We start from the raw sequence: 14537 nt of genomic DNA, 5'->3' as shown, positions 1-14537 counted from the left end.
GGGAAATATGTCAATGAGAAGTCATTATAATCCTAGATACCCTGAGGTCCAAACCCTCACAGACGATATATTAGCCTTATGATGATGATTTGTTATGACGATGATGTATAAACTTTGTGCATTCTCTTCAGCTTAAAACACTGAGAGATTATCTAATGGAGGTGTTTAAAATAATACAGGAATATAACATTATGGATACCTGGAGGCTACATTCTCTGGTGGAGGAAATCCAGAACAAGCAGCATCATTTTGAAAGTAAAGCTAGGTCCTTCAGGGTGAAATCAGAAAGCATTTCTTCTCTCAAAGGGTTGTGTACATTTCCCCAAGGGACAGCAGATGCCTGGTGTCAATGGGTGCTTTTAAGACCATGATCAAAAGATTATTATTGGGCAAGAGTTATCAATAAGTCAGGCAAATAAGACTTAAGATATACTGTATATCAGTCATTGTGAATTGTGGAATGGGCTCAATAAATTGTTAGAGAAATAATTTCCCCTTTAATACACAAAGTTATATCCTCTATCTTGATTTCCCCATTGTGGATAAGTTCTTTTCTCTATACCTTATCAAAACAAATAATATTTCTTAAACATGTTGATTAGATCACTCCTCAGCTTCTTACATCAAGTACTAATAATTCAGATAATCCTACTAAAGCAAATAAAATCTGGAAGTAAATGCTAGTACAAGTAATCGTGACCATGAGCTGTCAGATCTTCACAAAATGCCAACTCATTCATGGGTCAGGGAAGGAAATTTGCCACGTTTGCCTGGTATGGTCTGCATGTGCCACCCAATCCACATTACATAGTCAACTCTTAACTGTCCCCTGAAGTAGCTCGAAAATAAAAAAAAATCAGTCATTTCAAAGCACTGGGCCAACTGGATGCGCACATCCCAAAGAGCTGCATTGGGACAGTCCTAAAAGCATCTCCCTCATCCGAACTTACAGTCAGAGTGCTCCTCATGGACAATTGCTCATGTCAGTGAGCTGGGCATGTTGGAATTGCATCTTCAAGATTTTTATTTCCCTAAATTATCCATGTTTTCTTTTTCTGTTTATTTTTCTCTCTCCTAGATTTTTGCTCTTTGAGTGGAGTGTGGTGTGTTTATTTAATGATATGCAAGGTATAAAAACTGTGTAGTCAGTAGGTTGGACCAGAGGGCCTTTTATCCACCCATTGTTGCTTCTAAGTTTGCAGCAAATTGGAAAATATATTTTCATCACTCTGAACTAGATATAAACTCATATGGCAAAGGTGACAGGTTAATGAATAACTTATAATGCTCCTTAGTTTTTCAAATTCAAAACCAATGAAAACTAATTATTTCTGAGAACAATTTAAGCAAATTCTTGATGCAGGATCTCAAGCCAAAAACATCGATAATTCCTTTCCTCCCACAGATGCTGCTCGACCCTCTGAATTCCATCAGCAGATTATTTGTTGCTCTAGATTTCAGCATCTGCAGCCTCTTGTGTCTCCATGAAGCAACTCCTTCCCCAAGTTTCCAATATCAAGAAATCTATGCTGTCACCCAATCAACAGGATCAATTCTGCCCCATCAGGCTGTTAAATTAACAAAATCTTAACTGTCTCCTGATCTACAAGTCTGGTGCCTTTATTTGTAGATCCCATAGTCACACTCTCTTCCTCCTCGGAATTAAACAGAGGATCCTTTCCAAGTGGATTATGAAATACAAAGCACCAGCTGACAGTCTGTACTGACTAGTTATGGTTATTCTGTTCTAATCGGGTTACTTTCTTTAATCCATTGCAATCACCTCATTCCTTTCCAAATATTTATTTCACCGGAAACTATTCAAAGGAGATTTTAAAGATCCATGGAAATTCCGATCCAAGTTGTGGGCAGCACAATGCCTAGAGATTGAGCAGAGCTGGGAAAAGCATGTTAGACACTCAGTGCGCAGTGGACCAACAAACATTCTGTTTGACAGTACAATGCTGCAGAGTTTAGTAGCACATGAGACCCAAAATATCATGCATTACTGAAAAGCCCTTAAACAAGCAGAGGGCTTGTATTCACATGCTCTGGGGACTGGTTGGGTTGAGAGACGGGGTGGAGATGAGGGTGGGCTGCCAGAGAGGGATGGATGAGTCAGCAGTCAGGGAGAAGTAAGCATGGCGGCGGGAGCGGGCGTTGGATCTGTAGTCACGGAATGGATTGTTAGTTGGAGGAAGTCACCAGACCAGTGGAGGGAAGAATTAATAAGGTAGCAGATCAGTGGGAGTGGAGAGAAAAGCAAAAAAATGTAGATACTGGAAACTTGAAATACGAACAAATACAACAACTTATTTAGTGAACAACAAATTGCATCTATTTAGTATCTTTAAAGCAGTGAAATGCCTCAAAGTGCTTTGTGGGCGCAATCAGATAGAAAAAAAACACAGCTGTTTAAGAAGGTTCTATTGAAATGAACAATAAATTATAAAGACAGATTCCACAGACAAGGTTTGCATGCAGAGTGAAGATTATATGATGATCCAGAAGTCCCCAAAACCTGTATACATGAAACTTGGAAACTTAGAGATAATTGGGCATCAGGTACTACAAAGCCAAGGTGGGTAACTGGCTTAGGATACACTCTCGACCTGAAACATCGATTGTCCGCTTCCCTTTACAGATGCTGCCTCACCTGCAGGGTTCCTCCAGCAGCTTGGATACAGTCCAGCTTTGATCTAAATTACTGCTGGGCAGGGTTGAGGTGTGAAGTGGCCTGAGACACAGAGGAAGGATCTCCTTGTCCTAGTACTTAGTCACACTTCATCTAACTTACCATTGTGCTTGGAAGCCTGTTTATTTATTGTGTTCTGCAGAAGGCTAAGTTTCCTCTTCATCATGCGAATCCCCTGGGTGTACTGGGCTTCCTGTGTGGACAGCAGCTTCTGCATCTGCCGGATGGCACTCAGCACCTGCTGCTTGCTGGGACAGCCCTGCAAAGGGAGGTATGGCTCAGATTAATCCAACCCAATTATTTTGGGCACGTGCACACACAGAGACAGACACAAACAGAAACACACAGACACACACACACAAACTAACCATTCCGAACTGTTTATAGCTGTTTATGCACAAGAGGCCTATGAACAGCTGATCTAAGTCCAAGTATTTAAAAACTTTCCATTCGACCATCTCCGTAAAAACAGTAAGCAGCCTCAAACATGTCAAGAAATTAAGCTGGAAAGAGTGCGGAGGAGATTTATGAGATGTTGCTGGGTCTTGAGGGACTTTGTGGAGAGACGTTGAGCAGGTTGGGACTGTTTTCATTGGAGCGTAGGAAAATGAGGGGTGATCTTATAGAGGTGTATAAAATCATGAAGGATATAGATAGGGTGAATGTGCACAGTCTTCTTCTCGGGGTTGAGGAATCAAGAACTCAATGGCATAGGTTGAAGGTGAGGGGGGAGAGATTTAATAGGAACCTGAGGGGCAACTTTTCACCCAGAAATGGTGGTCAGTATATGGAATCAGCTGCCAGAGGAAGTGGTTGAGGCAGGTACATTAACAAAATTTAAAAGGTACTTGGACAGGTACGTGGATAGGAAAGGTTTAGAGGGATGTGGACCAAACATGGGCAAATGGGACCGGATTAGACGGGAATCTTGGTCGGCACGGACCAGTTGGGCCAACTGGCCGGTTTCCGTGCTGTATGACTCTATGATGTGCTTCTGATGTTGGAGTATAAGACACCAAAAAGTGATGAAGAACAGAGAACATGGAGGAAAAATCAAGCAAATCATCCTGACTTGGATAAAGTACTGAGCCAATGCAAGTGCAATACCAACCAACACAATACCAGTGTTCTATCAGAATATAAACCCAACCCAACCCAAACTCCATACACATCATCAGGTCCTGTCAGACTCAGGTTGGGTAGCCAGACTCCATTAAGTAGAGTATGATGATCTCCCCCCACCCTCCCCCCTCCCTCTTCCCCCCCTCCCACGTGTCCCTGAAAGCACAGAGAAGTAAAATATTCCATTTCCTCCAATATCAGAAAGACACTCAGAACCCTATCACAAGAGGAGTCTTGTTGGTAGGTTATCGAAATGTGCATCAGATATATATATGTTAGATATCAGCCATATATCTTCAAGGTAAACCCCACTTGGAGGCAGTGTGAAGGGCAGAAAGAAAACAGTAAGTGCTCTGGCTGGGTGTCCTGATGTTCATCATCCAGTGTCAGGGGCACCACTATGGACTGAGCTGGTTGAATCTGAAAGGACAAACTGCTGGAATGGTTCAGGGGAACACGTTGAGAGAATGTATCCAAGGAAAAGGTTTATTTGATCTTATTCTCACCAAGTTACTTGATGATGATGGCAGGAGTGAGCACAGCCTTGTTGTAGTAGAAGCAAAGCCCCAACCAAGGACAGTCTCCATCATGCTGTGTGGCACTATTCACATGCTATATAGGATTCATGGAGGCAGAGTCATACAGCACAAAAACAGGCTCTTTGGCCCACCAAGCCCACATCCACCCACTTACACTAATCTTACTCTAATTCCATTTTATTCTCCCCACATTCCCATCAACTTCCCCCTCCACCCCCCCCCCCACCCCCCACCAGATTCTACCACTCACCTACAGACTAGGTGCAATTTACTGAGGCCAACTAACCTACCAATCTGCACACCTTTGGGATGTGGGAGGAAATCGGAGCACCCTCAGTCACAGAGAGAATGTGCAACCTCCGAACAGACAGGATTGTGAGGCGGCAGCTCTACTAGCCGTGTTCTCTCCTCAGCATTCAATAAACAGATCCAGCAGCTCAAAACTGGATGAGAGTAAGGCACTGTGAAAAGCAGCCAAATTTTATTTCACAGATTCTTCCTAAAGTGGGGCAGGTGTTGGCCGGCAGGGTGGGTGGATGGGTAGTTTGTGGGGCGATGCAGGATCTTTCTGCCGCTAATGCATGGCCCCAAGGTTCTCCATCCCATACGGAATGCTCCTCTTCCACTTTCGGTGCTGTGGGCCAGAGATTCCCAGGAGTCTGTGGGGAGATTGCATTTCCTCTAGGAGACAAGCCTCTCATTGCAGGAACTAGCCTAGTGAATCTCTTTTGGACTGCCTCCAATCTTCGGATATCTTTTCCCAAATAAGGGGCTGGGACTCTTCACGGTGTCAGCAGAGGTCCTGCCATCCTCCAAATCATGCTAGTGAGCTCCACTATAGAACATAGAACAGCACAGCACAGGAACAGGCCCTTCAGCCCACAATGTTGTACCGAACTAATTAAACTAGTAATTAAATGCCTAAAAAAACTAATCCCTTTTGCCTAAACAATGTCCACATCCCTCCATTCTCTGCACATTCATGTGCCTATCTAAGAGCCTCTTAAATGTCTCTTATCGTATCTGCCTCCACCACCACCCCTAGCAACACATTCCAGACACCCATCACTCTGTGTAAAGAAAGTTGCCCCACACATCTCCTTTGAATTTACACCCTCTCACCTTAAATGCATGCCCTCCAGTTTTAGAAATTATGACTCTGGGAAAAAGATACCAGCTGCCTACTCTATCTGTGCCTCTCATAATCTTATAAACTTCTATCAGGTCTCTCCTCAGCCTCCACCACTCCAGAGGAAACAAACCAAGTTTGTCCAACCTCTCCTTATAGCACATGCCCTCAAATCCACTCAGCATCCTGGTAAATCTCTTCTGCACCCTCTTCAAAGCCTCAGCATCCTATAATGGGGAGACCAGAATTGAATGCAATACCTTTGATTAAAGCCATTTACTTTGACTAAAGTACGATTCAAGGCAATGAGACTAGCCATCCACTTCCAGCACAGGGAAGCAGTAGTATGGGGATATACACCAGTGGCAATTATGGTAAAAGGAACCAGGCAAACAAGAAATGACCCAATCTTTTGGCAGTACAGTGGCACAGCAGGTAGACCTGCAGACTCACAGCTCCAGCAACCCAGGTTCAATCTTGACCTCCTTTGCTGTTTTCCTAGAAAGGGCTGAATTTATTTCCGCATTTCATATCTTTCTCCCTGTGACCATATGGGTCTCCTCTGCGTGCTCCAGTTTCCTCCCACATTCCAAAGGTGTGCAGGTTGGTAGGTTATTGGCCACTATAAATTGCCCCTGGTTTGCAGATGGCAGTAGAATCTGGGGGAGTTAATGCAAATGGTGGGAGATTGGGCTACCAGGAAAATTAGTGGGGGAATGGAATTGCCCTGCAAGTTGATATAGACTCGATGGTCCAAAATAGTCTCCTTCTGTGTCATAAAGAAATGTGGAATACCTAGATGCATAAATATATGTACAAGCACACACAACCCTTCTTGTTTCTCGATTAATTAAAGACTTCAAAATTATGCTTTAAAAACATCAAAGAATTTTAACAATTTCCATGCAAACCCCATAATTAGTATGGCATTAGATCTGAAAATTGCACTGGTGTGAAACAACAGGTTTGCTTTGGAATGAAATGCTTCTGAACTTGCAAATAAAACTGCCTAGATATTTGTACTTGAGTCTGACCCAAAACTTTTTTAGTGAATTAAAATAGCACACACAAAGTTTCCTATAATGCTTTATTGATTACAGTGCATTCAATTCTGAAATAAATAGGAGTATGCTTTAAATTATTTGTCAAATAGAAAGTCAAACAGGCCTTCTGACTTCATCCCAGCACAGTACTAATCCTCACATCTCCTTACTGTGAATGCCACATCCACCAGAATACAGGCGACCTTGGCATATCGTGATTTTCCGTAACACGAAGCTGCATCATGCATCAAGAAATGCGAGTTGCAAGAAAAATTTTATGTTGATTCTTAAATATTTTTTGCACCTACCTTCTGTGAGAGTGAATTTTATTCTGTACCTCAAATTTTTGAGTGGTGATTTGTGAATTCTGTAAGGGCAAATTGATGTTACCCAAACAGCAGTAACGCATGGATTGCTTATAAGCTGTCTAATTTCAGCCTGATCTGTCTTATTCATCACAATCTGGACATTCCACACCAATGCATGGTATCTCAGGCTAATTAAGAGCAGGAAAGATATGAAATGCGGAAATAAATTCAGCCCTTTCTAGGAAATCAAAACACTCTGGTCAAAGAGACTTAGAGATACAGCGCAGAAACAGGCCCTTTGGCCCACAGAATCCATGCTGACTATCAACCACTCATTTTTACACAAATCCTACCATTTTATTCTTCCCACATTCCCATCAGCTACCTCCAACATCTTACCACCCATCTATACATTAGGGGCAATCTACAGTGGCCAATTAACCTGTCAACCGAGGCATATTTGGGATGTGGGTGGAAACTAGAGCACCCTGAAAAAACCCATGGGATCACAGGGAGAAGATGCAAACTCCACACAGACAGCACCCGAGGTCTGAGTTGAACTGGGATCACTGGGATTGTGAGGCAGCAGCTCTACTAGCTGTGTCACTGATCCTGATAAATATTTCTGGTACCATGTCCAGCACGATGTGAGACTTGACCCAACCGCAAACTGGTCCAATTATTATCTGAAGGTTGGCAGCTGTAACCACCTTCAACCTAGATATAGGTGCGCCCAAGCCCTGGTATAGAGAGGCATAAACCACACACTTCAGAGATAATGGCCACCTGCACCTGAGCTATGGTGTCAGCAGCCACAAGTCAGTCTGACAGGGACGTACTTAAATTGGTTTAAACACTCCTCCCGCTTTAAGCAAAATACCTTGTGTAAAATAACCTGACATTTGTGACATTTGTAACATTACTGCATGCATATTTGTTATATGTTTACCAACATTTAGCAGTGCCGTTGTGAAGTGTTGAACTCCCAATGTTGGCCTCTACCATCAAAGGAAAGGCATCAAATGAAGTTCAGGCAACTCTCCAATGATGTAACTGATACATGTACTGCCCATGTAGAAATGAATTCCACAGACAGGAAGGGGCTTGGCCTTGATGGCTGGAAGAACATAGATTTTGGAGGGCTGCAGAGCCAGAAGAGATTACAGACATGGCAAGGCTTGGAGGTTTAAAATTTCATACTTTGCAATTCTGACCTGTTGCATGCCTCTGCCTTCCCTTGCTCCATGAATCGTGGCTGTCCCTACAGCTGTCAAAGTCTTTAGCTCTGGAAATCCCCCCCAAATATATGTGCCTTTCTTCCACACTCAGCTGAGTCACATCTACTCTTCTGACCATGCATTTGGGCATTTAACCTAATATCTCCTTATGTAGCTCATATCAAATTGTGTCCCATTAATGTTTTGTGACATGCCCTGGGACATCGATACAAGGGCAGGCACAGTAGCGTAGCAGTCAGCGTAACGCTTTACAGCGCCAGCAACCCAGGTTCAATTCCAGCCACTGTCTTGAAGCAGCTTGTATGTTCTCCCCGTGTCTGCGCGGGTTTTCTCCGGGTGCTCCGGTTTCCTCCCACATTCCAAAGACGTACAGGTTAGGAAGTCGTGGGCATGCTATGTTGGTGCCGGAAGCGTGGTGACACTTGCAGGCTGCCCCCAGAACACTACGCAAAAAGATGTATTTCACTGTGTGTTTTAATGTACATGTGACTAATAAAGATATCTCTCTCTCTCTCTCTCAAAGTTGTTGTTCTGCCGACTTTAATGTGATCTAAGATGAAGCAGCAGAAAAGCTATAAACTGGTGTGAGTGCCCCTGGGATGGGCAGATGATAAAACCGACAGCATTGCCATGCCTGTGGACCAGAATCAGACTTGGCTGTGTGGTTGCATAGCGCTCATTATCTGTGCTGTTGCAGATAGCAGGCAGCCAGTTGGCCACAGTTTGGGATGGAGCCACAGGCCCATATTTTCAGAGGAGTAATATGAATTATGTGGTCAGACGGTGGAAAAGAGACCAAACATATGCTTAATGCTTGGTTTTGAAGCAATCTATATGTGTCACCATCAAGTTTAACACTCTTAGGGAGTGGACAAATCACCATTTTCATTTGCTCCTTTCACTAATTCCATATTCCAATGACAGATGCTGGCTTCAACTATAGCTCAGTTTGTAGTACTCTCACCTCTAGATCAGTAATCAACATTTCAAACTCACCACATTATCAACTTTAGACAGGACTGCAAGGAGACAGGCAGCAGTCTCGCCTCATGTCACAGGGAAAGACACCGATGCTGTCTCAGGTCATGGGGCCAGACACTAATCTTGTCCCAGGTCACTGAAAGAGACATTAATCCTGTCCTGGGTCAGGGGAGAGGCAACAGTCCCATCTCAGGTCATAGGGACAGACACCAATACTGTCTTAAGTCATGGGTACAGACACCAATGTTGACCCAGGTTGCAGAGAGTGACACCAGTCCTGTACTGAGTCAGGAAACAGACAGGAATCCCACCTCAGACTGTGTAGCAGATACTAATCCTGTCCAGGTTCAGTTTGGTGAAGGGCATTTCTTGTAAATGAATAACTGAAGCACTGTGGGTTGTCCTGAACATTTGAAAGGCAATCTTTTTCCCTTAGTAAGATTACGCTTGATCTTAACAATTGCTTCTCTATATTTTGCCCCTTCATAATAAGTTCCCTCAGCTGTAAATGGCTAAACAAAATTATTTTACACAATGAGCTGTGGAAAACTGGAACTCTTCTCTACGAAAGCTGTTGAGATTGGATCAAATGAAAAGTTTGTAGGTCAAGGATACTTGGGATCATGGAGGTGCTATGAATTGGCAGGAGTACCATGGGTTAGGAAGCTGATAAAGCAGCCAACACTGCTAGCAACTCTAGCTAAAATAATAAAGCATGAAAAAGGAAGGCAGGTTCAGACAGATTTATAGGGAGCAGCCATGACCACCATGAATGTGGAATTAACTTGAGATGCTGAATGATCCACGACTGTTCCTTTAAAATGGTACATGTCTCATGTATTAAGTCGTGGTTCAGTTAGTAAATGAAGGAAGCTTCACACAATAGGTTAAAGTCACAAGAAAAAGGATGCTAGAAACACCAAATTAATCGAGGGCTATACTTCCAAGGATAGCAGCCCAACAATTTAGTTCATTCACTAATATATCATTCACTCAAACCTTGATAATAATGTATCAAACCTCAAAATAACCACTGGCATTTTAGCCACAAAATCCATTCCACATTCTATAGATGCTGGCACTTTGCCAGAAGGCCTGATTCTAAACCATGGGCAAAAGCTGAGTAGATTGCCATTCCCGTTTGTGGTACGAGACCAATGAATGCATCTAACTTTCAGGAAGCTTTCTAAAATGAGATTCCACAAGAACTTTCATCATAAAAAAGAATTTGTATTTCTTAAGACCTCAATATTTCACAAAGTGCTTCACAGCCAACAAAGTATTTTTGTTTTAAGGCACATTTGCAATGTAGAAAATGTGATGGCCAATTTATACACATCGGGATTCCATAAATAACAATGTGATAACAGCTAGATGATCTGTCATGTTGGTCATGGGATAACTATCAGCCAGAAACTGTGGAAAGGGGTTGCTTGATCTTCTTTGAAGTAAGGAAATCTCTGATGGGACAGGCAGAGACTTGGATTCAATTCTCATCCAAAAAGACAGAAGCTTTGACCATGCAGCAGTCTCTCGGCATTACACTGGATGTCACTCTGGGCTCCACAATCTTCTGATTCACTGGTAGTGAATTATTCTGCTGATCTGCAGCTCAGGAGAATTGATATCACAAGGATTCGTGTTATCGACCTGAAAGAAACATCTGGACACTGCCACAATGGATGCATCGAACAAGTAGCATGCAACAGCTCCTTCATGCATGGCCAGCTTCACACAGGAAGTCCAAAAACCCTGACTTGTTTGTTATGCACAGTTGTTTCTCATTTTTATTCCGTAGCCTGAACATGAAGCATATTCTAGAGCTGCTGAGGTGTGTAATACATGATCAAATATGGTGCAAGGAGGAGCTCTCAAAAGACTCCATCTCAGCTGAAATATATTCTTAAGCAAGGAGACTAAATGTATAATGGAATGCTCATGACAACAATTTTGCTGACAACTCTTCGTTTGAACAACATGCCCAGACACCAAAGCAAGACAATTAGAAATGTTTAACACTTTTTTTCCCCTTGAGCAACAGGCAAGGGAGAAGTGGGTTGCACCAACAGCAAATCTCAAACTCCTTTTTTACCCTTATTCGCCAACTGGAACAAACAAAAGAATGAATCATTCGATTTCCTGTTTTAAAAAAATGGCACAGCACTGAAGCAAAATATTTATACTGGAAGATTGCAAAAGAATCCTTTGTGATTTTTCCTTGGTTGACTTACAGTACCAACCCCATATAGATTACACTGGTACATTAGACTACATGCATATCAAATCAGACCCAGCCATTAGGTAGAGGAGTAAAGTCTGAGTCTGTTTAAAATCTTGGAGAAAGAAATACTTGTATTTATTTGGCACTTTTTACAACCTCAGGATATCTGAAATGTTTTACATTCAATGAAGCTCTTGAAGGAGCATTGTGACTGTTGCAATATTTTGAAATCTTGGAACCAATTTTGACATAGCAAGCACTCACAAACAACTCTTCAGGAATACTAGTTAAACCTTTTGGTAATGAGGATTGAATATTAACCTGAACAACAGGGAGGACCTTGCTGCTCTCTTTAAATAGCTTCTTTGGATTTCTTGCAATTACCTAATAAGATAGTTGGGGTTGAACATCTCCTGTTAAGCGCCTACAAATTGTCTGAGGGAGATATCAGAGCAAATATGCAAACGAATTTCCGACAACTGCAAAAAAAACACTAGGGTAGTTATAATGAGAGATTTTGATTCCATTGATATCAACTGGGATATAGCCAGCGTAAAAGTTACAGAGGGCACAGAATTCCTACAATATACTCAGGGGAAGCTTTTTAGCCAGTGTGTGAGAGGGTGGGGGCAATTCTGGACTTAGCTGGTGAAAGGAATACAAGTGGGCAAGCATATTTGTCACAATAATTATAAATGAGGTAGAATAGGCAAAAGGACAAAATAAAATATAAGGTTCTAAATTGGGCTGTGTCCAATTTCACAAGGCTGACACAAGATTCAGAAAAAGTGGACTGGAAAAAGTTACTTGATGATAATTCAGTGTTGGAGCAATAGGAGACATTTAAGAAGGAGATTCAAGTGGTTTAAGTTAAACATGTTCCCACAAAAAAAACATGCTGTCAAACCTAGAGTCCCCAGATAATGCATGGAAGATAAAAAAAAGTGTATACCAAGCACAGAGAGCTTAATACAGTGGAAAGATTAGAAGGTATAGGAGTGAAAATAAAAAGGAAATAAAGAAAGCAAAAGAGAAGATATGAAAAATATTGGCAAGTAAAATCAATGAAAATCCAAAAATGCTTTAAAAGTACATAAAGAGCAAGAGGATAACAAAGGAAGGAATATGGTTCATTAGGAACCAAAGGGGTAACTGATTCATGGAAGTGGAGGGTTCTTAATGAATATTTTGTGACAGTGTTCATAAACAAGGGGAATGTTGCTAATGTTGTCATTAAGACAAATGAGTGAAATATTGGATGGGATAAACACAGTAAAAGAGTATTAAAGATTTTATCATCTCTGATAAAGGATAAGTCACCACATCCAACACATCACAGGTTGTTAAAGGAAGGGAGGGAATTTCAGAGGCTCTGACTACAGCTTTCAGTTCTCCCTGACTGTGGGAGCAGTGCCAGAGGATTGGAGGTCTACTGTCACTGTAGGGTTACTTAACAAGAATAAGAGATAAATGAAGTAATAAGAGGCCAATTGGTATATTGTCAGTGGTGGGTAAATTATTGGAATCTATTCCGAGGAATAGTGTAAACTTCATTTACAAAGGCAGAGGATAAACCAGGGACAGTTCAGCAAAGGATTTGATTAAGCTAAATTTGTGTCAGCCTTACTTGATTTAATCCTTTGAAGGGGTTATAAGGAGGGTTAACAAGGGCAATATGTTTTTTGAAGTCTACACGAACTTTTGCAAAACTTTTGACATGGCCTCACAAGGTAGGCACTAAGGGAAGTGAGATTGTATCCAAAACTGGTTCAGTGTAGGAAGAAAAGTGTAATGGTGTTTTTATTACTACTGGAGTTCCACGGGGCTTAGTACTTGATCCCTTGCTTTTTGTAATAGTTACTAATGATTTAGACCTACAGGTGGGGAGCTAGATAAAATAATTTGAAAATGATACAGAAATTGGCTACGTGGTTGATGGTGAGAAGGAAAGTTTTGGAAGAATTAGGGTCAGTTAAGCAGAAAAATAGCAAATAGAAGTTAATCCAGGGAATCATAAGGTAATGCATTTAGGGAGGTGCTATAAGGCAATGGAGTATAAAATAAGTGAGAGGATATTGAGTGCTGCGGAGCAACGAAGAGTCATTAAATTAGCAGGATGTGTCAAAAAGGTGGTTAAAAAGGCAAGCAGGACACTATCCTTTATTAACTGAGGCAAAGAATATACTCTTGAAGAGTACATGATAGTATATACAATTGTGAGAGGCTTAGATAGGGTAGATGGTCGGAGTCTTTTTCTCAGGATAGAAATGTAATATTCATGTCAAATGTCAAATATTAGAAGGCATAGGCTTAAGGTGAAAGGGGGAAAGTTTAAAGGACATTTACAAGGGATGTTTTTTTTAAACACGGAGGGTGTTAGGTGCCTGGAACGCGCTGCCAGGGGAAGGGATGGAAGCAGATACAATAGCTCCATTTAAGAAGCATTTAGACAGACATGAACAGGCAGAGAATAGTGGGATATAGAACTTGTGCAGGCAGATGGGATTAGTTTAATTTGGCATCATGGTCAGTGCAAATATTGTGGGCCGAACAGCCTGCTCCTTTGCTATACTGCTCGATGTTCTATGAGTCAGACCACAATATAAGTGCTGTATACACCACACTACGGGAAAGATGATCGCACTGGAATGGGTGCAGTGAAGATTTACAAAGACGTTACCAGGATGAGAAAATTGTAGCTTTCAGGAAAGATTGAATGAACTATCATTGTTTTCTTTGAAATAAAGAGGCCAAGGGGAGATTTAAATAAGCTGTATAAAATTATGAGGGACCTAGAACAAGTGAATACAAAGAAGTCGAGGGAAGAAGCAGAGGGATCATAAACTAATTTAGAGCAATTGCCAGAAAGTTTGGAAGGGAAATGAGAAAACACAGAGGGTGATAGGGGTCTGGAACTCACTGTCTGAAAGAGAGGGAGAAGCAAAGAGCAGCACAGCGGTGCAGTAAATAGAGCTGCTGCCACACAGCTCCAGCAACCTCAGTTCAATCCTGACCATGCGAGTTTCCACCGGGTGCTCTGGTTTCCGCCCATATCTCAAAGGCATGCTGGTGCTGAAATGGCCACAGTAAGTTACCCATAGTGTAGGGGGTGGCAGGAGAATAAGTGGGAGAAAGGATTGGTATTGGTATTGGTTTATTATTGTTACTTGTACTGAGGTACAGTGAAAAACTTGTCTTGCATACCATTTGTACAGATCGATTCATTACACAGTGCAGATACATTGAGGTAGTACAGTTAAA

At 41.9% G+C, this 14537-nt stretch overlaps 1 protein-coding gene across 1 annotated transcript in view; it reads right to left on the bottom strand.

Annotated features, from left to right (window-relative positions):
- LOC127569723 (fibulin-7-like) overlaps positions 1-14537 on the bottom strand; it is a 54379-nt gene that overhangs the window by 15078 nt on the left and 24764 nt on the right. Inside the window, exon 3 of the mRNA XM_052014578.1 lies at positions 2798-2954. Coding sequence (XP_051870538.1) covers positions 2798-2954 — 157 coding nt within the window. The remainder of the gene's footprint in view (positions 1-2797; positions 2955-14537) is intronic.

The sequence above is a fragment of the Pristis pectinata genome, chromosome 1, assembly GCF_009764475.1.
Source record: "Pristis pectinata isolate sPriPec2 chromosome 1, sPriPec2.1.pri, whole genome shotgun sequence".
NCBI lineage: Eukaryota > Metazoa > Chordata > Chondrichthyes > Rhinopristiformes > Pristidae > Pristis > Pristis pectinata.
Note: the sequence above shows the minus strand (reverse complement) of the source record. Positions and strands in the feature narration are given on the sequence as shown.